Genomic DNA, 24,443 nt, shown 5'->3' on the forward strand with positions numbered 1-24,443 from the left:
GGCGGTCCCGTGTGACACGTGTCAGAGAAAAAATAATAACAAATCTTTACTCACCTTCTCCAGCCCTCCTGTCTCTGCCGCTGCTGTCACTTGCTGCCGACCGCCGCTCATTATGCTCATTTAATATTCACTTCACTGCGGCCGGAAGCAGCAGCAGCGGGGAGTCTGCAGGACTGGAGACCGAAGATCAGCACCACGGACAGCAGGAAGGACCACGTGAGTATGCAAATTACCGGTTCTCCGTGTGTTATCGCGGATAGCACACGTAGAACACACGTGGCATGTGCGTGATTTTCACGTGAGTGTGGCAGAGACCTAAAGGCCGCTTTACACGCTGCAACATCGCTCAAGCGATCTCGTTGGGGTTACGGAATTTGTGCCGCACATCTGGTCGCTTTAGCGATGCCGTTGCGTGTGACACCTTTAGACAATTTTGCATCGTTGCAAAAACGTGCAAAATCGCTCATCTGTGACATGGGGGTCCATTCTCGAATATCGTTACTGCAGCAGTAACGATGTTGTTCCCCGTTCCTGCGGCAGCACGCATCGCTCCGTGTGACACCGCAGGAACGAGGAAGCTCTCCTTACCTGCCTCCCGCCCGCAATGCGGAAGGAAGGAGGTGGGCAGGATGTTCGTCCCGCTCATCTCCGCCCCTCCTCTGCTATTGGGCGGCGGTTCAGTGACGTCGCTGTGACGCTGAACGAACCGCCCCCTTAGAAAGGAGGCGGTTCGCCGGTCAAAGCGACGTCGCAGGGCAGGTAAGTTGTGTGACGGTCTGGGTGATGTTGTGTGCCACGGGCAGCGATTTGCCCATGTCGCACAACTGATGGGGGCGGGTACCCACACTAGCGATATCGGGACCGATATCACAGTGTGTAAAGCGGCCTTTAGATAGTGTTACTGCTAATCTAATAAGCGCTGAGTCAGAGTTCTTCAATACAGCACTCGGAAAAGGAAGATTGTCTTCTATTTATGTCCACAAACCCTGCAGGATTAAGTGGTACCTATGTATGCATATACTGTATGTATGTGTGTATTTACTGCTGTGTTTTTGTTTGTTTTTATAAGGGAGTGTAGTAGTAATATCTCTGTAAACTTCTGACAGCCAATATTTTGTCTATTAATAAAATATTAAAAATTACAGCAAGACTTGTCAAAATTTTCTCCATCCAGTGTTGCAGCAGTGGGAACGTCTGCTGCTTCTTCCTAGGCGGCGAAACCTTCCACGGGGCAGAGGGAAAGTTGCTCCTTTTCGGTTGTGATGTGCTTTATAGCCCATTCTGAGTACGATACAGGCAGGAGGTTTCCTGGTGTATGGACGCATTAGACTCGGGAGATTCAGATGGCAGAAATGCAGAATGTAAAGGCGTAGTGTGCTGGAAACCTATCATTACAGGGGCCGGGAACAAGGGAATGGCCAAATAATTCTTTGCAATCATATTTAATTACACCCTGTCCTGTAGCGATTCCTCAGTAGCACGGAGGCCGACATTGGGCACAGACTCCATATTGTCTTTTCATTGAAGGAAGTAGAAGAAATTGAATTTTCTGTTGTATATTCTGCGATGGAGACGTCAGGATTATTAGACAAGTTTTGCATTTGTTGACCAGAAAGTCTTTAACTTTCTTAAATGATTAGAAGAACTTTGATAATTACATTCCTCCAGAAATCCGTCTGCATGAGAAAAGCCGAGCTGTTTTCTGGAATTTGTGTGTGGCATCAATTACTGTAGACGGGAGGGAGCCTGGACTTTATTCTTTATCAATCAATAGGGTCACATCCAGCAAGCCAGAAAGACTCGGTGTAAAGGGAAAACTGGGATCCATAGCAAACAAGTCATCACTGTCACTTACACTATGGGAAATTAACGGTGTGGAGCCTGTCAGCAAGCAAGACATGCCACATATATTTCATTTATAAAATACCCTTACACCTAGTCTACTATACGAAAGAACCTATATATAAGCAAGGATATATATGGGGTGCAGGAGCGGTTGCAGTCCTCACTATATGTGAGAGCAGAATGATGTAGGGTCAGACTCCCAATTCCAGCGATGTGTCACTTACTCTACTGCTTGCTGCAGTTTTGATAAAATCACAGTTTTATCTGCTGGAGTTCTCTAAACACTAAGCTCAATATATCCCTCCCACACCACTGATCGCCAGCTTTCTCCCTATGCATAGTGTACGCACAAAGCTTGTAGGGGTGGGGTTATACAGGGCTCATGAATATAGAGGACTACCTGGCAGCAGCTTTATTAGTCCTCTAGTGATAATCTCCTTGTGATAAAACAATGGTTTTATCAAATCTACAGCAAGCAGCCCTGGAAGTGACACATTCCTGGATGAATATAGAGGACTACCTGGCAGCAGCTTTATTAGTTCTCTAGTGATAATCTCCTTGTGATAAAACAATGATTTTATCAAACCTACAGCAAGGATCCCAAGAAGTGACACATTCCGGGATGAATAAAAAAAAACAAAAAAGCCAGCTCAACTCAAAATGGCATGTATTATAAGATGTGCGCTGTACTAAAAATTCCAATCTGCACTATTTTAAAATTTGACATTTTTGGCAAAAAATTGCAATTTCTTGAGCTATCCCGCCACGCCATGATTCAGTCATGGGTACAGGATTGAAAAGCACCAGGTAAGTGCTGCTATAAACAGTTCTACTTTTTCATATGTGAGGCCGTATGGCACATTTCAAATAAAAATATTTTAGAGTAGGACTGCCTCAAATAGATTTGTCGTGACGTGGCGAGGCAGCTCAAGAAATTGTAGAATTTAGGCAAAAAAATTGCAATTTAAAATAGTGCAGGTTGGAATTTTTAGTGCGGTAGTGCACATCTTATAATACATGACATTTTGAGTTGAGCTGGCTTTTTTGTTTTTACATCCCTGCATGAATATAGGACTACCTGGCAGAAGCTTTATTAGTCCTCTAGTGATCATCTCCTTGTGATAAAACAATGATTTTATCAAATCTACAGCGAGCAGCCCGAGAAGTGACTCATTGCTTATAACAAGGTCTATATCCCTATAATATGCTGCACTCATATTAGGTGGCCAAAATCTGGCGACAGATTCCTTTTACGTGTCCCAGTTTCTCATTAGAGTACACCAAAACTTTATATAGCACATAATAATTTCTGACCCTTTCATAGAGCCCTATGTCTACCTTTTAGTCTTTCAGACAGAGTTAAAGGGAATCTGTCATCAGGTTTTTGCTCCCGCATCTGAGAGCAGCATAATGTAGAGACAGAGACCCTGATTCCAGCGATGTGTCACTTACTGAGCTGTTTACTGTCATTTTGATAAAATCAAATGTTTTCTCTGCTGCAGATCTAGTAGTTATACAAAGCTCATGAATATGCTGGACTACCTGGCAGCACGCCAAGTAGTCCTGTAATGATAATCTACTGCTGATTAATCAGTGATTTTTTTCAAAACTACACTGAGTAACCCAGTAAGTGACACATTGCTGGAATAAGGATCTCTGCCCCTTCAATATGCTGCTAATTAGGTGGCAAAAACCTGGTGACAGATTCCCTTTAAAAAGGTTTTCCCATTGCCAAGATCCTATCCTAATAAGTAGTAGGTGTAATAGTAATAATATTAGCAAATACTTCCAATTAGTAATGTAGTATAGTTCTCCTGATTCACTATGTCACTTGCCTCATGTGCAGGGCATTGCAGCAGCTGAGGTATTCATGGTTACGACCATGAGCAACTAACTGTCACTATATAAGTGGCCTTAACAATGGATACGTAAGCAACATAACTTATCAGGACTATACAAGTGGAACCTTGGATTACGAGCATAATTGGTTCCGGGAGTCTGCTCTTAAACCAAGTTACTCCTTATATCAAAGCAAATTTTCCCATAGGAAATAATTGAAACGTAGACAATTCGTTCCACAGCCCAAAAATATTTACAGTATTTATACACACTTGTTACAGTAATACAAAATAATGTACTATATTTAGATAAAATTATTACAGTATACTAATACAAAATACTGTACAGTACAGTAAAAAAACATGTAAAACAAATGAATCTGCACTTTAGCTTACAATAGAATTGTTGGTGTGTGAGACGTACAGTATAAGCAATGTGCTGCACTGGTTAGCCGAAAGAGTACAGTACTGTATCCACAAATGCAAATTGATAGACTTGCTGTATAGTATACACTATACTGTACAATGGTATACGGTATACAGTACATATGTACAGAAAGTTACCTCCAGAGCGGGTCAGAGCGTGGTGAAAGGACAGAACCAGACGTGTGCACGGTGAGTATTTGCTCTTCTTGCAAATCATTGCTCTTAAACCAAATTACAAATTTTTAAAAAGCTTTACTTGTCTTGCAAAACGCTCTCAAACCAAGTTACTCTTACACCAAGGTTCCACTGTATTTATTTCTAATTGGAAGTATTTGCTAATATTGTTATTATTATACGTACTACATATTGGGATTGGATCTTAGAGATGGGATTACCCCTTTACATTATGATTGTGGAACAGCCCCTGTAACACATATATGTGATAAGTACAGTATATGATCTCTGGAGGAGCCATCGATCATGAGAACAGGACTCCATTATTCCCCTTTTTGATGACCATGTGTACTGTACTGTCTTATCATTCACAATCCCAATCATTGATGGAGATACCCCACACTTGTGCCTGGCTATCTCTGTCCTCCGCATAGATTTTCTATTGATTGATCACATCTGTGCTCAGCTGCTTCAGGCTAGAGACACTGGTGGACACCATTGTTATATTCAGTTGTAGACTTGTCATACAGTCACCTGCGGATAAACAATAAGTTATCATGGGACGCCCCTTTAAGCCGTGTCAAAGGTGTCATCTTAAATGTGTATCTATAACGAGTTGTGACATAATTTGCTATTTCATAGTGAAGTAGATGCAACTTCTGATGTGTGGTGGCAGGGCGCAATACTCTGCTGCTGCGTTATACATCTTAAAGAGATTTTTCCTATCTTCCTGCATGGGTAAAATTGTAAAGTGCTTCTAAAACCAAGCGACTAAGCAATTTATTTCTTATTAAAATTCCTCATTTTTTATTGAATTGTTTTAATGCTCATTTCCTAGGCTGCAATGGTCATCAAACAGGTGCAGCACTTACAAGCTCTAATGGAAACAGCTTGTAAGCACTACATTGAGGCTGGTCAGGATCACATACTCCTAGATCTGGGTTCCCAGCCAGCCTTAGTGCTACTTTATTACTCTGATGCTGTAGAGGCAAAGCTGCCTGAATAAAGCAGCGAAGTAAGAAAAAAAGTGTTTTCAGCTCACCTAGTATAAAGTTGTCCCAGGACTTCAGCCGGAGTACACGCGGTCCACTGAACAGGCCAGTCCAGAGGTAGAGTGAAACAAGGAGCAGAAGGGAAGGACCCAGCACTGATGCACGTAAAAATAAAATCCAATGCTTTATTAGGTCATCTTAAAAACATTATTTGGGTAAAGGCTCCTGGGTCCTTCTCTTCTACTCTTTGCTTCTAACTCAATAAAGCAGCATCGGGAGTAATAATGCCGCTAATCAGAACTGTCAATCAAGCAAGAATGCATCGCCCCCCCTATGAACTAGAAACCCAGAATGGTGGCGAGTAATTCATCCTTAAAGCACCACTCCGAATGTTTTTTTTCTTTTTATTGCACTGCTAGAGTAATGCTTTAACTCTAAGGGGTACTTTACATGCTGCGACATCGCCAGCGATGATGTGGTGATGCTGCCGTAGCGAACATTATCGCTACGGCAGCGTCACATGCACATACCTTGTCAGCGATGTCGCTGTGACCGCCGAACAATCCCTCCCTCAAGGGGGAGGTGCGTTCGGCGTCATAGCGATGTCACTGCGGCGTCACTAAGCGACCGCCCAATAGAAGCGGAGGGGCGGAGATGAGTAACCTCCCGCCCACCTCCTTCCTTCCGCATTGCCGGCGGGCGCAGGTAAGGAGATGATCGTCGCTCCTGCGGTGTCACACATAGCGATTTGTGCTGCCGCAGGAATGAGGAACAACATCGCTACGTACGAGACAACGATTTTTGGTGTTTGGACGACCTCTCCAAAACCAACGATTTTTGTCTCTTTTTGCGATCGTTTAAGGTCGCTCGTATGTATCACACGCTGCGATGCCACTGACGCCGGATGTGCGTCACAAACACCGTGACTCCGACGATAAATCTTTAGCGATATCGCAGCGTGTAAATGGCCCTTAGTCCCCTGTCTTATACTCCCCTTCTGACAGCTTCATACTCTGTCGCCGGCCGCTCTTCTGTGATTTGTGACCTGCTGGCTGACCAGTGTTTCATGAAGTGCATCAGAGATCACTTTTCAGTATGTCTATGGGAACCTCATCCTGGCTCTCATAGACATGTATTGAGCGCTTTTGATGTAACATCTCACTTCCGGCCAGTCAGATGCTATGGGCACAAGATGGTGCCACGGAATCGGAGTGGCGTAGTTGAAAGGTGAAGCCATTGGATAGTGAGTATATGGTGGGATAAGGGGCTTACATTTAGAGCGCTACTATAGCGTTACAAAAAACCTGCTGGAGTGCTGCTTTTAAAAGTGGTTGTGGAATAAACAATTTATTTGCAGTTCTGTAATCTAATATATAAAGGTGTGTGTGTGTGTGTGTGTCCGCTAAAGGAATCCGCACCGTCGCATTTACAATCACAAAATTTTGCACAGACGCCCCATGTGACTCAGAGAACATCATAGACTATGTTTGGGCGGGAAAATTTAACCCTGCGCTTTACACTTAATCTCCAAAAATCCTGCCTTTATTAAACTGAATGGAGGTAGGAGCTACAGGCTATAAATAGCAACTGTCAGTGGTTGCTATAGGAACAAAATAAACTGTTAGTATAAGAAGCTTATGTGTGAGGTAATAAGATGTCAGTGGGGAGACTGATAGAGAGAGACAGAAAAAGACAGACAGAGAGACACAGACCGAGACAGACTGGGAAAGAGACAGAGATTGACGGCTAAAGAGACATGGAAAGAGACAACCCGGGCAAAGAGAGAAACAGACAGACACACACACAGAGACAGACACAGATATAGAGAGAGACAGACAGACAAGGTAAGAGACAGACAGAGAGACAGAGACTGGGAGAGAGACAGAGAGACAGTTACTATCGCCGGGTACTACAGCTAGTCAACAATAGATTTGATCTTTTTTCCATCTATTATTTGTAAGGCAAATAACCTTATAACTATATTTTTAGCTTTTTATTATATGGGTAAATCTGAGTAGTGCAATGATGGACATGATCTCGTGCTGTAATTCACTTTAGAGCTTTTTTTTTTTTGGTTGTTGTATTTCCATTGGGTTAGACAGAATGTCATGCAAGGCTAAATATTTGGTCATTCTTAAGCGTGCTAAACACTTGTGATACAATGTACAGTATGCGTAAATTGAGTGTGTGTATGTTAAGTGTATTCTAAACCCCAGGAGCCTGGATCAAATGCCAGCTGTTACATCAGTCCTGCTGGTAATCTTACTGCTCGTCTGTGACCTTGACATTGCAGTTGTGCGCTTACCCTGCGTAACATCTATTTTTAAGGGCGATTTGAGTATGATGTGGAGCGTTTAACCTGTTTTTAAAATACTTTTATTAGTACAAATATCTACAATTAAATAATAAAGCTCACAATAATTGTTAGTTTCTAATTGTAGAGTTTTCTGGAACCAAAATTTGATGATCTATACTTAACATAGCGATCATCAATTATCGCTATTCACTTGTAGGTAACCAGCAAAACCTACAGGAAAGCGTCCATGTTTTTGTATCTGATACAGCCCCTATAAAGAGGACAGTCACCTCTCTTGATATGACTATTTTAGTAAATAATTGTATTCCCGAAGACAAAAGTTTGAAAGAACGTCTTCTTAGAACTGTGTTGTGCCTTTCCACTGATACTTCTCCTAAATACTTCTGAATAAATAGACAACTGGGTGTTACTTTTTGGGGGGGTGTCCCTGCACATTCACACTATCCAATAAGTGTAGAATATTTCAGACTCTCAAGGACACATCCTTTTAACAAGGGCAAGAATAACGACTGATTGTGAATTTATGCATAAACTTCTAGGTAGCATGACAAACATCAAAACAGAGAATTCGGAAAAACAAAAAGATTACCCACAATTATTATTACATAGATAAAAAAAAAATATTAAAATAGCTAAATCAACAGAAGTGACCCTCCTTCTTCCTTCCTCCTCCCTCCTCCTTCCTCCTTCCTTCCTCCTCCCTCCTTCCTCGTTCCTCCCTCCTTCCTCGTTCCTCCCTCCTTCCTCGTTCCTCCCTCCTTCCTCGTTCCTCCCTCCTTCCTCGTTCCTCCCTCCTTCCTCGTTCCTCCCTCCTTCCTCGTTCCTCCCTCCTTCCTCGTTCCTCCCTCCTTCCTCGTTCCTCCCTCCTTCCTCGTTCCTCCCTCCTTCCTCGTTCCTCCCTCCTTCCTCGTTCCTCCCTCCTTCCTCGTTCCTCCCTCCTTCCTTGTTCCTCTCTTCCTTCTTCCTCCCTCTTCCTCTCTCTTCCTTCTTCCTCTCTTCCTTCTTCCTCTCTCTTCCTTCTTCCTCTCTTCCTTCTTCCTCTCTTCCTTCTTCCTCTCTTCCTTCTTCCTCCTTCTTCCTCTCTCTTCCTTCTTCCTCCTTCTTCCTCTCTCTTCCTTCTTCCTCCCTCTTCCTTCTTCCTCCCTCTTCCTTCTTCCTCCCTCTTCCTTCTTCCTCCCTCTTCCTTCTTCCTCCCTCTTCCTTCTTCCTCCCTCTTCCTTCTTTCTCCCTCTTCCTTCTTTCTCCCTCTTCCTTCTTCCTCCCTCTTCCTTCTTCCTCCCTCTTCCTTCTTCCTCCCTCTTCCTTCTTCCTCCCTCTTCCTTCTTCCTCCCTCTTCCTTCTTCCTCCCTCTTCCTTCTTCCTCTCTCTTCCTTCTTCCTCCCTCTTCCTTCTTCCTCCCTCTTCCTTCTTCCTCCCTCTTCCTTCTTCCTCCCTCTTCCTTCTTCCTCCCTCTTCCTTCTTCCTCCCTCTTCCTTCTTCCTCCCTCTTCCTTCTTTCTCCCTCTTCCTTCTTTCTCCCTCTTCCTTCTTCCTCCCTCTTCCTTCTTCCTCCCTCTTCCTTCTTCCTCCCTCTTCCTTCTTCCTCCCTCTTCCTTCTTCCTCCCTCTTCCTTCTTCCTCCCTCTTCCTTCTTCCTCCCTCTTCCTTCTTCCTCCCTCTTCCCTCTTCCGCCTCAGTCTTCCTTCTTTCTCCTTTTTCTTCCTCTTCCCGCCTTCCTCTTCCCGCCTCCCTCTTCCCGCCTCCCTCTTTCTTCTTCTGCCTCCCTCTTTCTTCTTCCGCCTCCCTCTTTCTTCTTCCGCCTCCCTCTTCTTCTGCCTCCCTCTTTCTTCTTTCGCCTCCCTCTTCCGCCTCCTTCTTCTGCCTCCCTCTTTCTCCTGACTACCACCTCCTCCTTCTTCCTCCCACTTCCTCCTCCTTCTACCTCCCTCCCTCCTCCTTTTACCTCCCTCCCTCCTCCTTCTACCTCCCTCCCTCCTCCTTCTACCTCCCTCCCTCCTCCTTCTACCTCCCTCCCTCCTCCTTCTACCTCCCTCCCTCCTCCTTCTACCTCCCTCCCTCCTCCTTCTTCCTCCCTCCCTCCTTTTTCTTCCTCCCTCCCTCCCTCCTCCTTCTTCCTTCCTTTCTCCCTCCTCCTTCCTTCCTCCCTCCCTCCTTTTTCCTCCCTCCCTCCTTTTTCCTCCCTCCTCCTTTTTCCTCCCTCCTCCTTTTTCCTCCCTCCTCCTTTTTCCTCCCTCCTCCTTTTTCCTCCCTCCTCCTTTTTCCTCCCTCCTCCTTTTTCCTCCCTCCTCCTTTTTCCTCCCTCCTCCTTTTTCCTCCCTCCTCCTTTTTCCTCCCTCCTCCTTTTTCCTCCCTCCTCCTTTTTCCTCCCTCCTCCTTTTTCCTCCCTCCTCCTTTTTCCTCCCTCCCCTCCTCCTTTTTCCTCCCTCCCCTCCTCCTTTTTCCTCCCTCCCCTCCTCCTTTTTCCTCCCTCCCCTCCCTCCCTCCCTCCCTCCCTCCCTCCTCCTTTTTCCTCCCTCCCTCCCTCCCTCCCTCCCTCCTCCTTTTTCCTCCTCCGTTTTTTTCCCTGCTTTCCAATCACATTATCTCTGCTGCAGTCATTTGTTGATGAGGGAAGACAACCAATGTTAAAGATAGGCCATGAATGTTTTAATTGGAAGGTAACAATCAAAAATGTAAGGCATATGACTTTCTGAATGTAAATGCTAGATGTTTAACTTTCCATAAAGGAGTTTACTTTTTAGATTTATTATGTCACTAATGTCTTTATTCTGACAGTAAAGAATAAAGAGAGAGTAGAGATTATTTTTATTCTTTAGAAGGAATTAAAAGTTCTTCATGCAATAAGACTATCTTTGATATTTTAATACTTACTTGTATTTTCTTTTCTCTTTTAAGGTGATTGCGAATAGAAGAATTACAGCACGGTTTCCATGGATAAACTGAGAAGATTGTCTTATGTGAACGGAGTTCTGACAGATTGATACACACCATTTCAACATGTTGCCTCAACACTAATTTGATGGAACATTCATATACTTGGCAAAGATTCTTCAGGGGACATCTGCTTGGAAAAATATTCTGTAAAATGATTTAAAAGAACATAAACCTCTATGAAATTTAGCCCGAGTCTTCAGTGTTCTCTAAAGTAGGTAAAGACAGAGCTTCTACGCATACGTTTGTTGAACATGACTCATGGAGAAGAGCTTAGCTCTGAAATGCAACAGGATCCCATTGTTTTAACGTATCTAGAAGGATTACTAATGCATCAGGCAGCAGGCGGTTCTATAACAGCGGTTGACAAACTCTCAAGCCGTGTAAAAGCCGATGACAACTTCAACATTTCTGGGAATGTCTTTACGAACTGTAAGAATAATGCCCCAGTGCACAACAGTAGTAGTCAGTCATCTGGCATGTTGCATCTCAAGAAGGCTAGACTTCTGCAGTCTTCAGAGGACTGGCATGCTGCAAAGAGAAGGCGTTTATCTGATTCGATCAATGGAAATGGCAAAAATGAATCTCTCTTAGCTGGAATGGTTGAAAATGTTCCAAAAGGGAAACAAGATAGCACGTTACTGGCTTCTTTGCTGCAGTCATTTAGCTCCAGGCTGCAAAGTGTTGCACTGTCTCAACAGATTAAACAAAGTCTTAAAGACCAAGGATTTTCACTTAGCCAGCAGGGAAACCTGGATGAAAAGGATAACCAGTGCTATGGCTTGGCTTCAAATCACCTAAAGACTCTCTTAAACAAAAGCAGATCAAAAGATAACACAGTGGACGGTAACCTGACCGGTGTGGCTAAAAGTTCAGTTCAGGAAAAGTTTGTTGAACCTTCTCTTTCAGCACAAAGTAGCACTAAAGTGGTTGGTGAGCCAATTTCTTGTGCTGCAAGACTTCAAGCTGTTGCTAACATGGTGGAGAAAAGGTCAAGTCCCACCGCTTCGCCTAAACCAAGTGTGGCCTGTAGTCAGCTTGCTCTCCTGCTTTCCAGTGAAGCACACTTGCAGCAGTACTCTAGGGAACATGCCCTTAAAGCACAGAGCGCAAGTCAGTTAGCAAGTGAAAGGCTGGCAGCAATGGCGAGATTGAAGGAGAGTTCGGAGAAAGATCTTGGCCAAATTCACTTGTCATCAAATGTGCCAGCTAATCTCAATACTCAAGCAAGGACAGTAACCAATGGTTTAACTAATGCAGGCAATATTTCTCCTTTTCCAAACACGCTTTGTGTTCCAAATTCTCCTCTGAAAACAGTTGGGTATAAGAATCAGTTGGAAAGGACCCATGGAAAGCCATCGCCCAACAACAGTTTACTTTTGCACCTTCTGAAAAGCCAAAATGGGGCAAGTGTTGGAAAAAAACTTTCACAAAATGGAAAATATTCTGCGTTTGAAGGAAGTGCTACACCTACAACTACAGATGATTGTTCCGATAATAATCCTAGCTTTACCGAAGAAGAAAGCAGTGATGATGAAAGCACCCACTCCAACTGCGTCCCTATAGATTTGTCTTTTAAGACTAGACCAGACCAGCCGAAGATGTTACACTCTGCAGCCTCTATTGAAAATTTAACTGAATCGTTGCTTCACAACTGGGATCCAAAAGTCAATGAAATGGAAATCAGCAAAGAAAATAAAGACCTATCCATCGACTCTACACTAAAACCATATCAGAAAGTAACACTTTTACAACTTTTGCTTGGACATAAAACTGAAGATGTCCCATCAGCAATTGAAGATCTCCAGACCCAACAGAAAGCTACAGATTTGTCAAAGTTCAATTTCTCAGCACCTGCTCCTCTCTCAGAAAGCCCAAGAATACACAATACCTCTCCATTAAATGCACTTTCTTTGCACTCTTCTTCAAAAGCGGATTCTCCGATGAACCTAACTCACCAGCCATTTCCAGTCAAACCTCCGTTCAACTCATTCGTAAACAACATCCAACCAGAAAGGGTCATGAACCCTGCATCTACTCATTTGATAGAGCTTACCAGAAACAAAGGACTTCAACCAACTGTCCCACTAGCCAATGAAAATACAGCACAAAATTCATCTTTCAGTGCCAGCAAGTTGTTACAGAATTTAGCTCAATGTGGCATGCCATCTCCTGCTCCAAATGAACAGGGGCAATCAAAACCAATGGGTCTGGCAAATCCAAAATCTTTAGGGTTAATTGAAAGACTGAACAGTCCGCTTGTTACAAATCAACTACGGACCTACGAAGAAGGTAGAGGATTTAGTAGTCCGTCAACTCCAGTGGATTCCACGTTCCCTGGCTCTGAGATTGAAAACCTTCTAGAACGACGCACTGTGCTTCAACTGCTGCTAGCCACACCTAACAACAAGTGCAAAAATGAAAAAGTTCAGAAAGCAATCATAAAGGAAGAAGTTAACATAGACAGGACTGAAAGGCCTCCTAGTGAACAAATTGTGGGTTTCAGAGTTAAAAAAGAACCGGAGGATAACAGGGCTGCTGATCAAGAGGCAAGTGCTCCAAGCCCCTTAGCCGCCTCGTTGCACAAAATGGCAAGACCGGCTCCAGAGGATGTCCGATCTCCACACTCTTCGCCACAGGACTTTTCACTTTCAAAAAATGGCCTTTTAAGTCGTTTGCTACGTCAGAACCATGACGGATATGATACCGGTGATCTGGAGGTCAATAATAAACATCCTGAATCCAAGCAGATAGATTCAAAAATATCTTGTATTGTGCCTAAAAAAAGGAAAATGCACCACAATGACTCTGTAGAAAGCCAAGTAAAAATGGCAAAAATTAATTCGCCAGAGGCTGCTAATTTGCAGTTCTGCACTTCACCATCTCCATGTGAGGTTCCTTTTCTTCACGAGGACACGTTCAATCTTGCAAAGACTGATTATGATAACAAGAACCTTCCGGGTCACAATTCATTCAACGGAAATAAAAACTTGAGTTGGTCAAGAGAGAGTAAAGGTTTTAATGTGCTGAAGCAGCTGTTGCTTTCCGAAAATTGTGTCAGGGACTCTCAGCATAGGAACAATATGCCAGTTGATGAACTTCTAAGAGGAAACAGAAGTAACTTGACAGGAAACTCCGAATTTATGCTTCCTTCTCTAAATATGTTTATGGGAAAGCATTCTCACCAAAATAATTTAGGTCAAATGTCATTTCAATATCCATCTCCTTTAAAGAACTCTCCTCATTCTTCCCCAGATATTTTAAGAAATAACCCTCCGCGAACTGATTCCGGACATATGAATATGTGCCCTCCCCCCAGCGATAAAGGTCCCATTAAATGGGTAATCGCAGACATGGAAAAAAATGACTTTGGGAAAGATTCTCCTAGACTGACAAAAACCAATCCAATATTGTACTACATGCTACAAAAGGGGGCGCATACGGCTGCTAGTCAGGACTTACGAGATCGAACCAGCTGGACTGAGTCACTGTTGGGACAAGCGGCAGAGATGACGTTTAAAAGAGAATCTGCCCATAGTAGAGGCGCAAACAGGATTGCGTTCAACAAACCGCCCAACGTTGTAAATAACTCTTTGTATAATTCCAATAGCAGTAAATATGGGCTTCTCGATATGCTAACAATAAAAAAGGAGCCTGAATAAAGTAATAATAAAAAAAAAAAATGTAACATTGTTTAAAAAAAAATAATTTTTTTCATTGTATCATGCATGACGTAATAAATGGCATGATCTTATGGACATGTTATTTTATGAACTTAGGTTGATCTTGCTTGTGGTTCTAGTAAATGTACACGTATTGTTATTAAAACTTCTTTTTTTTTTATACCTTTTAATATCTTATTTTGCTCCTAATTTAGCAGCTAGGTGTATCGGCTTCGAATACTCGTTAAGGATAATGTCAGCAGTTTCACATATATTCTGGTAAAATGGGAGTTTGAACTTTAAGGGGAAAAGAAAGGGCAATTAGTGACTTTTTCGAAAAAAATGAAAAACTTTTATTACGGGTAATAGATTACATTACACCTCTAGCGCTACATAACTCATGCCCTCCAAAAATCCACAAATTATTTACAAAAATATCCTCAATTTAATGACTTTTTTTTTTTTTAATGCAATTTAATTTTTTTTAAATTAAATTCTTTGGGTATTTTAACACTGGAAATATCTCAAAAGTGGCATTTAAGCTTTCTCGGTATTTTTAAGCACATAAGTGACCAGGTAGCGACAAAAACAGGAATGTTTTTTATTCTGGATATTATGGTTTTCCTTTGGATATTTTTATGCTCCCGGCAGATTCTCTTTAATGTAAAATCAATGCAGCAAGCACAGTGAACCTGGCCGGTTACCACAAGGTCACAGCGGTGTAACCCGGTGGTAAATGGAATGCTTAAAGTCTTTTTCCCAAGGTAACAACATCACCGTTTGAATTTACACATGACTTTCCATTTCTACAAGGAGGACATTGTGACCGCACCTCATATGTGTGACTATCCATTTTGACATTTTGTTTTGTCCATAAATAATGGTATTTGTTATATTCTCGATCAATAATTTGTTGCATTTTTTTGTTTTGTTTTTTTTAAAATCCCCCATATTTGAATATTTTTTTATTTTTTTTTAATCTAAGAAGAACACTTTTACATTAAAGAGATTGAACAAGTTTACTTTTAGTAGGATTGTGAAACACACATTTACCATCCCTTCAATGATCAAGTTACAAGTGGAAAGGTTTTGGTACTGTGTTAGCCAACATGTTAGAAACATTCAATGATCAAAGCATTGACGATTAACGATGTGGCCAATCCTGGTACTGCAGCTTTTCCAGTGTCACTTAGTTTGACCACTAGTTTTACATTGTTGATCTATGGTAGGCTATCCATGTTTGATTGGCCGCGGTGTGAAACCCCAAATTCCCGTTGACCAGTAACTCTTGGTAGCGGCAGCGCGAGCCAGAAATGCTCAGTTACTGAGCTGCTCTGTCATCTAATTGCGACCAGGTACTGCAAATCCGCCTCCCATTTAAATCAATTGGAGTCGGACATGCAGTATCCGACCATGGCCGACATCAGAAGACGGGCAGCTCCATAACTGAGCATTTCCAGCTACTGCTTCCACCGCCGGCACCAAAAACAGCTGATCGGCGGGGGTGCCAGGTGTCGTACCCCGGCCAATCAGACATTGATGACCTATCCTAAGGAAAGGCATCAATGGCAAAGTAGTGGACAATCTCTTTAAATGGAGCCAGGCTTTAGTACCAGACATAGTGACCTATAAGGAGTCTGTGTATGGAAAAGTAATAAATGAGCCATGGTACCTCCTATGGATCAGCAGAGGTTCTGGAGGCTAAAGTGAAGTATTATTTTAAAGGGATTATCCAGGTTGGCTCACTTGCACATCATAGGTGAGTGATGCCAATGACATTGTGACCACATTCACCTGCTGAGACACTTGTATGATCAGGAAGTGTTGAGAACATGTCCTGTTCATTGAAAAGTCATAATGTCATAGGCACCACTCAACCTCGATGAAGATGTGAGCAGCACGGGTTGACCCCTTTAAAGGTGAGTTATAGGTATCAATTTTTATTCTTTGGCCATTTTACATTAAGTAACAGAATATCCTATAATATCATAGTAATTATAGCACTTTTGATGCAAATGAGTACACTCCAGTTCCCTTCTGGTCCTCACTTCCTTGTGTTTACTTCCTGGACAACAGGAAGTGACTGCTTAGCAAATCACAGTCCACAGCAGTGTCCCACCCCGGCCAGTGATTGGCTGAGGAGTAATTTTCCTGTACGTAGAGATTGACCATGAAGTAGAGATGGCAGTAGCGGGGTCGGTTAGGTCACTTTTATTCTATTCATTTTTATTTATTTTTTTTAAGCCATTCTGACCCTTTTAAAACAAATATTGGCTAGACAGAATTAAAATGGGGATTACAATCCATTCTGCTACACCTCTCATGGCTATGTAATTGGAACCGAAAAAAAATATATACTTTCTAACAAACTATATTGTCAATTGCATAAAAATACTGTATAGAAGAATATATATTGGACGATCCTTCTCTTAGACCTACACCCTGCTATTTACTTGTTTTAATATTTGGTATGTTTTCTTTTACATCTACACATGTTTTCTGTTTAAATTGACTAACCTAAACCTGATTTTAGGTATTAAAGAGTAAATGTAATTATTTCAGAAATCAATAATACATATAAAAAAAAGTAATATATCTTATTAGAGAGATCTGCTTTTTTTTTTTCTCCTTTTGGACTGATCGATCAATCTCAAAATTCCCAATTCATAGGTAAAATCTGTCTTCAGTAAACTCAGATTGTCCTGTTACTAAGATAGGAAATAACAGTTGGTGCTCATAAGGTTCTGTGGAGATATGTAAGGCTATGTGCCCATGTTGCTTTTTTATGGTTTTTTTTCTGCCATAAAAAAAACATGTTTTGGCAGGAAAAAAGCAGCAAAAAATGTACTTTTGTAGCGCTTTTTTTTTTGTCCTGACTATCGCGGGGGTTCAGGCTCTGTAACCCCGCGATCGCCACTGGGTCTCCAGCTGATGTTACAGCTGGGATCTGGCTCTCGCAGCCCGGAGCGGTCCCCGTGCCGCTCTCAGCAGTTTAACCCACTGAATGCTATGATCAGTGCGATCGTAGCATTCAGAAGGCAGGGAGAAAAAAATGCTCATCTCTCCCTGGCAATAGGGTCCCTGTAATGCAATCACAGTGACTCTATCGCTGCCACAGTAACCCTGGGTTGTCACCATGATGACCCCGGGTTACTGAGCTACAGAGAGCCTCACACACCATGCTGTATGCACGGTGTGTGAGGCGAACTGCTGCGCTATAATCCCCTGTAGTGATAAAGCTCTGCAGGGGATTATAGAAGCGCAGAAAAAAACGCAGAAACAATTGATATGCTGCTTCTTTTTTCAGCAACAAAATCTCCAATAAAATGAAGAAGCAGCGTGTGCACAGCAAGTCACGATTCTCATAGACTTTGCTGGGATGCTTGCTGTCTTTGATTAAGTAAGGAAAAATGCATAAAAAAATGCCACATGTGCACATAGCCTGACTGTCTATTCAGAAGAAATTGAACAGAATGTCTGTGTCGGCCTCTAGCTCCTCCCTCCTCCATAGAATCTTAAAAGCACTAACTGTCATCTATCTCAGTAATGGAAAAATCAGTTGTTACTGAACACATTTTACCTATGAATAAGAGTGAAAGAATCAATCCAGGATGAGAAAGAAGCAGATTTTTCAGATAAGATATATTAAAAAGTTGCTTATTTTCATGTGTTCTGTTAAATTATTAATTACAAATTAGGTATAACAATGGGTACTTTTAAAGTTGAATGCTGACCTAGCCGTTATTAAAATTACCTGAAGCTAAAGTTTTATTATTTGATTTTTCCCAAAATTATTTAAAGATAATATCCCATAAAATATATTTTCAGTCTGCCCAAAATTTTGCATCTAATGCCCCACATTTTCCACAATTACTGATTTATGATACATCTAGCGCTTTAGCTACAGCCCATGTGAATATTCAACTGATCAATGCTTTATTTTATACACTTTTTTTTTTTTATTTACTTCTTTAAGAGGCAGCTAACAAAGTTTACATGTTAAATAGTGAAAATACCATTTTACTACATGAGTATCTACGTGACATGCCCTCACTTGTTGTGTGCCTAAAATATGTAAATAGATATTGTATATGCTATGTATGTATATAGAAACGATATGTGGGGTAAGACATTAAGAAAAAATGTTATTTTGCTGTTCTATAATGTATCTTTTTTTTTTTTATTATTTTACAAAAAATATTAAATGGATAAATTGTTCTCTAATGTATCTTCTTTTTTTATTTTTTATTTTATTTTTTTCAAAAATTAAAATTTTGGGGACTGTATGAAACAAATTGACTTTTGTGTTCAGTTGAAAATTTTGGAGAAAGAAAAATAAACTATTATGTTTTAAAGAAAATTTTATTTAAGGTCTAATGCAAAAAGTTGTCGGTGTGATGTAATGTTAAAGTTCCAAACATCAGTGTATCAAAAAAAAATAGGCACCTAAAGCGGGCTTTACACGCTATAATATACCTAACGATGTGTCGGCGGGGTCACGTAAGTGACGCACATCCGACATCGTTAGTGACGTAGTAGCGTGTGACAGCTATGTGCGATTGCGATTGAACGTAAAACCGTTCATCGCATACACGTCGTTCATTTGCTAAAAATTGCACGTCGGGTTGTTAAATGTTCCCAAGGCAGCACACATCGCAGTGTATGACACCCCGGGAACGATGAACACATCTTACCTGCGTCACGCCGGCAATGCGGAAGGAAGGAAGTGGGCGGGATGTTTACGTCCCGCTCATCTCCGCCCCTCCACTTCTAGTGGCCGGCTGCCGTGTGACGTCGCTGTGACGCTGAACGTCCCTCCCACTCCAGGAAGTGGATGTTCGCCGCCCACATCGAGGTCGTATGGAAGGGTAAGTACGTGTGACGGCAAATAATCGTTTGTGCGACACGGTCAACAAATTGAACGTGTCGCACATACAATGGAGGCGTGTCACATCTCATACGATATCGTATGCTTAATTGTAAGTTGTAAAGCAGGCTTTAGGTGTCACAATTGGGTATCTCCATCAGGCACTGTGTTATGGAGATATCTTCACCTAGAAGCAATAATTCCCTAATACACCATGTCTTTTGTAACCGCTTAGTGACCACCAAAACGACTTAGAACTGACCTGATTTATAAGGGAATAGCATCCCCCAATGGGTGAAAATGCAACACAATACACTGTGTACAATATAGCTGATACCTGGACCTGCTACATCGGTCACGATTGTTGTTGACTCCGACCATGGGCGTTGAACCCCCTTAGATGTTGCTGTCAGTAGTGACTACGGCAGCTAGATGGCTAACAGAGTATGGGCGGTCCCTATTTAACCACATTAGCATCCTGAGTAGAGATGAGCGTACCCATTGAAGTTTGGATTGGTGGGTGCAGCCGGACTTTTGATAAAAGTTGGTTTGGGATCTGGACTTGACCTGAACCCCAATGGAAGTGACTAATTGGGCAATTCGGGTCTCTGCTCACATGCACCCAGTCATAAACAACACTTCCGGGGGAGGGGAGGCGGGGTTTTTCAATTTTTGTTTGGTGACACACTACATCAGATCATGCTGTTGCTACAACCATTGAGAGCCGTTCAAACACTACGAGCAACTTATACTGGGCCGAGCACTGATTGTACCCAAGCAAAGTGATGCTCACACCATTGGTTTGCATATGTGAAGCATCCAAGCTCTGTTCTTTGGGAATAGTCTGTGTTCGGTCTGAACACCAAACTTATACTAATGACACTGATCGAGTTCTGATCAGAGTGTCCACTTAGTGCGATCTGATTCTCTCACATGATAGAATCATAGCCCACTGCAGAAGAATATGGTTTACAACATTTCTCCATTCTGAGTGCACGGAAATTGGACTGCACTCCAATTTATTCAAGTGCAGTCTGATGAATTCCTGCACCCACAGCTGTTGGAATGGGTGCACGCCATCTGCTATATGCTGCCAATAGCAATATGTTGCAAAGTTTTTCTCATGCTGCATCAGAAAAAAATGAGCTGATCAGTACTGCTCCATAGTGTAACATTGGTCTGAGGGCTACCCGATAAAAAATCGGATAGCACTCTTCCAACGTATATGCTCATTTAAGCTCCGCTTTACAATCTTCCAGCTATAGTGACCTGTTCAGAAGTTTAGGTGGTAAAAATGACATTTTTCATTCCGGGCATGCCACTTTTTATTAATTCCTGAAAAGCAGCTGAAGGGTTAATAAACTACCCGACAGCAGTTTTGAATATGTTGAGGTGCGCTGTTTTCAAAATGCTGTTACTTTTGGGGGGTTTCCAATAAATAGGCCGCAAAGTCACTTCCAAATTGAAAAGGTCCTTTAATAAAATGTTTTGTAAATTTCCTTAAAAAAATGAAAAATTACTGCTACAATTTTAAAGCTTCTAAGATCCTCACAAAAGAAAATTTTTACAGATGGTGCTGATATAAAGCAGACATGGGGGAAATGTTAGTCACATCACACAAAATAGTTAATATCTGGATTGCAGTTGTTGCCACCATAAAGTGACACATCAGATTTGTAATATTTGGTTCGGTCACTGAGCGGTTATTTGGATCCTATGTACCATTGACGATATCAGGGGTTGCGCTGACTCCTAATATAGTCATGCATATGAGGCCATTTTGGTGCGTGCACAGTCACACAAAGTATACATTTGTAATTTTGGAATATTTACATCTGAATTGTTGGCCAATTCTTTTTAGTACGAATCGAGAGCAGGGATGCGGGGTATCTGACCCCGGCCGATCGGACATTGATGACCTATCCTAAGGATAGTCCATCAATGTAAAAGTAGTGATCAACCTCTTTAATGCATACTACTCGATATAAAAACAATTTGCAGAGAAGTGATTTCCATCCCTAAAATTTTTAATGATCATGAAGAAATCTGATATCTGCGTTAAAGATACCTTAAGAATTCGATCAGCACAGAATCTGTATAAAGAAATGTGATCCCTGAATCTTAAAAAAATATGAATCCAAACTTGTATAGTGATACCATTTTTTTTATAATCAGAGTGGTCGAGCTTTGTTTTTCTAAGCCTCAAATTTATATAGACAGGAAAAATATGTATCTTTCTATCTATTGGCTAGTACGGTACAAAAATATTGAAAATTGAAGTCCTCATCCACTGAAGGTTCTAAATTTTTACGATTTTTCTACGTAGACATATTACATTAATTTTCCAGGGGAAGCTGACCTTTAAGAGGTTGGCCACAAGTTTCACATTGATGACTTTGCCTTAGGTTAGCCAGTGTTCCTCAACTCCAGTTCTCATGGCCCACCAACACATCAGAATTTCTAATTTCCTTAGTATTGCACAGGTGATGGTATTATTCCCTGTGCAATACTGTGAAAATCTTGAAAACATGATCTGTTGGTGGGCCCTAAGGACTGGCGTGAAAAAGCATTTGGTTAGGAAATCACTTCTCTGCAAATTGTTTTTATATTGAGTAGTATGCATTAAAGAGGTTGACCACTACTTTTACAATGATAGCCTATCCTTAGGATAGGTCATCAATGTCTGATCTGCTGGAGTCTGACACCTGGCACCCCCGGAAAATCAGCCGTTCTCCGTGTCAGTGGTGGCAGCAGGCTGCTGGAAATGCTCAGTTCCGGAGCTGCCCTGTCAACTGATAGTGGCCATGGCCGAGTACTGCACAACTGCATTGTTGAATCGGAGGCAGCTATGCAGTACCCAGCCGCAGCCGCTATCAGATAAGACTGGGCAGCTCCAGAAATGAACATTTGCGGCTGCCACCACCGGTGCTGAAAACAGCTGATCAGCAGGGATGCAGGGTGTCTGACCCTGGCCGATCGGACATTGATGACCTATCGTAAGGATAGTCAATCAATGTAAAAGTAGTGGTCAACCTCTTTAATGCATCATACTCAATATAACAACAATTTGCAGAGAAGTGATTTCCGTCACTAACATTTTTAATGATCATGAAGAAATCTGATACCTGCGTTAAAGATACCTTAAGAATTCGATCAGCACAGAATATTGGACCTCAAAAGGACATGATGTTAGAACGTGGCCATTCACATATGATGGCTGTTCAGGTCATTAATCCGCGTTCTTGAAACAATCTGTGCTCGTTATGTAATCCTGTAGTGACCTAAAATGTTCTATCAATAATTAGAATTGTTCGCTTTTTTTATTGTTTTCTTTTAAGTTTATTTTCTCCAAAAGAAAATTTGAAACAAAAAGTATTTTAAATTCAAAAATTGTTCAATTTATTAGAAATTGTAAAAATTTTTTGTTGCAAAACAATATTTAAATAAAAAAAAGAAAAGAAAAAAAGATAAAAAGCTCATTTGGAGATAACATTTTCAAATATATTGTATTTTCTATTACAAAACGATAAAAAAAAGATTTTGTTCCCATGTAAATTGGACTGTAAATAATGTAATAATGTTATGCCTTGGTATGATGGCATATTTTTTTTTTTTTAAGAAATTGGTTGTAAATATTGTATACCTTTTTTGTATTGTTTTAATGAAACCCGATTTGGGGTTCTATATACAGTCTGTGAATATATGTGTACATAGAAGCAGATGCGTTCTCAGCCTTCTTGTTTTGCATGTTTGCATATCATTGTACCTTAGGGAAAAATGTACAGAAATGTAATTCTATTTAAAAAAAAAAAAAAAGTGATTACATTTTGCATGTGCGATGCATGGGAAGACGTCCTGTGCGTTACGACTTGAGTCAGGTCGGAGATTAATCAGAAATAACAGTGTTGTGGGTTTTTTCATAGTCCCCCTGCTGTAGTTTAGTAAGTGGAGGATCCCATTTAATAATATGGTATACTGGATTCCAGCGGGGAGCCCACAATTGTATTGTGACTGATATATTTTCATTTTATTTAAAAAAACATAAAATAAAAATTGAAGTAATTTGGTATTGCAATAGGGACCCTTCTTTTTTTTGCCATTCAGTTCTGGATTCTGAGGTTTACAGAAAATTGTTTAATTGTGTTATTTTAATGGAAAATCTCTAGTTTTCCGGTTGTGTCACAAGCCTTGTATATAATGCCGTGTGATTCTTTTATTATTTTATTTTTTATCTTAGTGTTCATTTCCTGATAAGGATTTGAATAAATATTAAAATTAAATTTGTTTTATGTTTTTTGTTTGTTTTTGTTTTTTATCTCTCAGGGAATAATCTACAATGCCATAATTTCACCTCGGTAGCTAATCTATAAAAGAACATGCTTCTTAGTTTGCTGTGATTGGCTTCTGATTTTGTAGAAGTCCAACTTATTCCAAGTTCCCCGTCATTGTGCTAGTTTTCGGTCCTGCTGCTCCTAAGCCCTATATTTGTATCATGTTTACCCGAATATAAGACACTGTCTTATTTTTTTATTATTTTGCCCTGAAAAATGTGCTAGGGCTTATTTTCGGGGAAAACACAGGTTGGAAGGAAGTTTACTCCCCAAAAAAGGCAGACCCCCTTCTAGGAGAACCATTCTTCCCAGACCCCGGACATTGGCGTCGCTCCCAGGCTCTCAGCGTGCGCTCTTGTGTTTTCCACAGCGGTCCTTCACTGCCTTCAGCCGGCAATCACACACACCCATCAAAGACAAACACACACACACATATACATCCGGTGATACTGCACTTCTGATAGATGGGAACCTGGGATGCTATGAAAGTGAGGACCTGCAGTGGTTCATATCAAGGACTTGCTGTGGAACGCATTGATGCATTCCACCGCAGGTCCTCAATGCGTTCCACTGCAGGTTCTCACTTTCCACCGCAGTCCAGGTCACTGTAGCAGTACGGTATTACTAGGTGTGTGTGTGTGTGTGCGCACGCTCATTCCACCGCAGGTCCTCAAAGCGTTTCATTGCAGGTCCTCATGTTACACAGTGTCCCAGGTCATTTGAGCAGTATGGTATCACCAGGTGTGTGTGTGTGTGTGTGTGTGTGTGTGTGTGTGTGTGTGTGTGTGCGCGCGCTTTCCACCGCATCGATGTGTTAGATTGCAGGTTCTCACGTTCCACAGCATCCCTGTCTGGTGAGTCTTCTCTCGTTTGGGGGTGTCTGCTTTCTATAATGAAGTGTCCTGCAGTATTCTTTAACTTTTTTTAGATGCATGAACACTTCATTATTAAACCGCAACTAGGGCTTAGTTTTGGTATAGGGCATATATTTAAGCCTTAGGCTGAAAATTCCTGCTTGGGCTTATATTTCGGACTAAGGCTTATTTTTGGAGAAGCACTGTA

General features: G+C 41.5%; 1 protein-coding gene across 1 annotated transcript in view; it reads left to right on the forward strand.

The window, feature by feature from the left end:
* Window positions 1–23,330, forward strand: part of NRIP1 (nuclear receptor interacting protein 1) — a 119,542-nt gene extending 96,212 nt beyond the window's left edge. Inside the window, exon 2 of the mRNA XM_075335072.1 lies at window positions 10,486–23,330. Coding sequence (XP_075191187.1) covers window positions 10,776–14,183 — 3,408 coding nt within the window. The 5' untranslated portion in view covers window positions 10,486–10,775 and the 3' untranslated portion in view covers window positions 14,184–23,330. The remainder of the gene's footprint in view (window positions 1–10,485) is intronic.
* Window positions 23,331–24,443: the final 1,113 nt, after the last annotated feature.

The sequence above is a fragment of the Anomaloglossus baeobatrachus genome, chromosome 2 (genome assembly GCF_048569485.1).
Source record: "Anomaloglossus baeobatrachus isolate aAnoBae1 chromosome 2, aAnoBae1.hap1, whole genome shotgun sequence".
NCBI lineage: Eukaryota > Metazoa > Chordata > Amphibia > Anura > Aromobatidae > Anomaloglossus > Anomaloglossus baeobatrachus.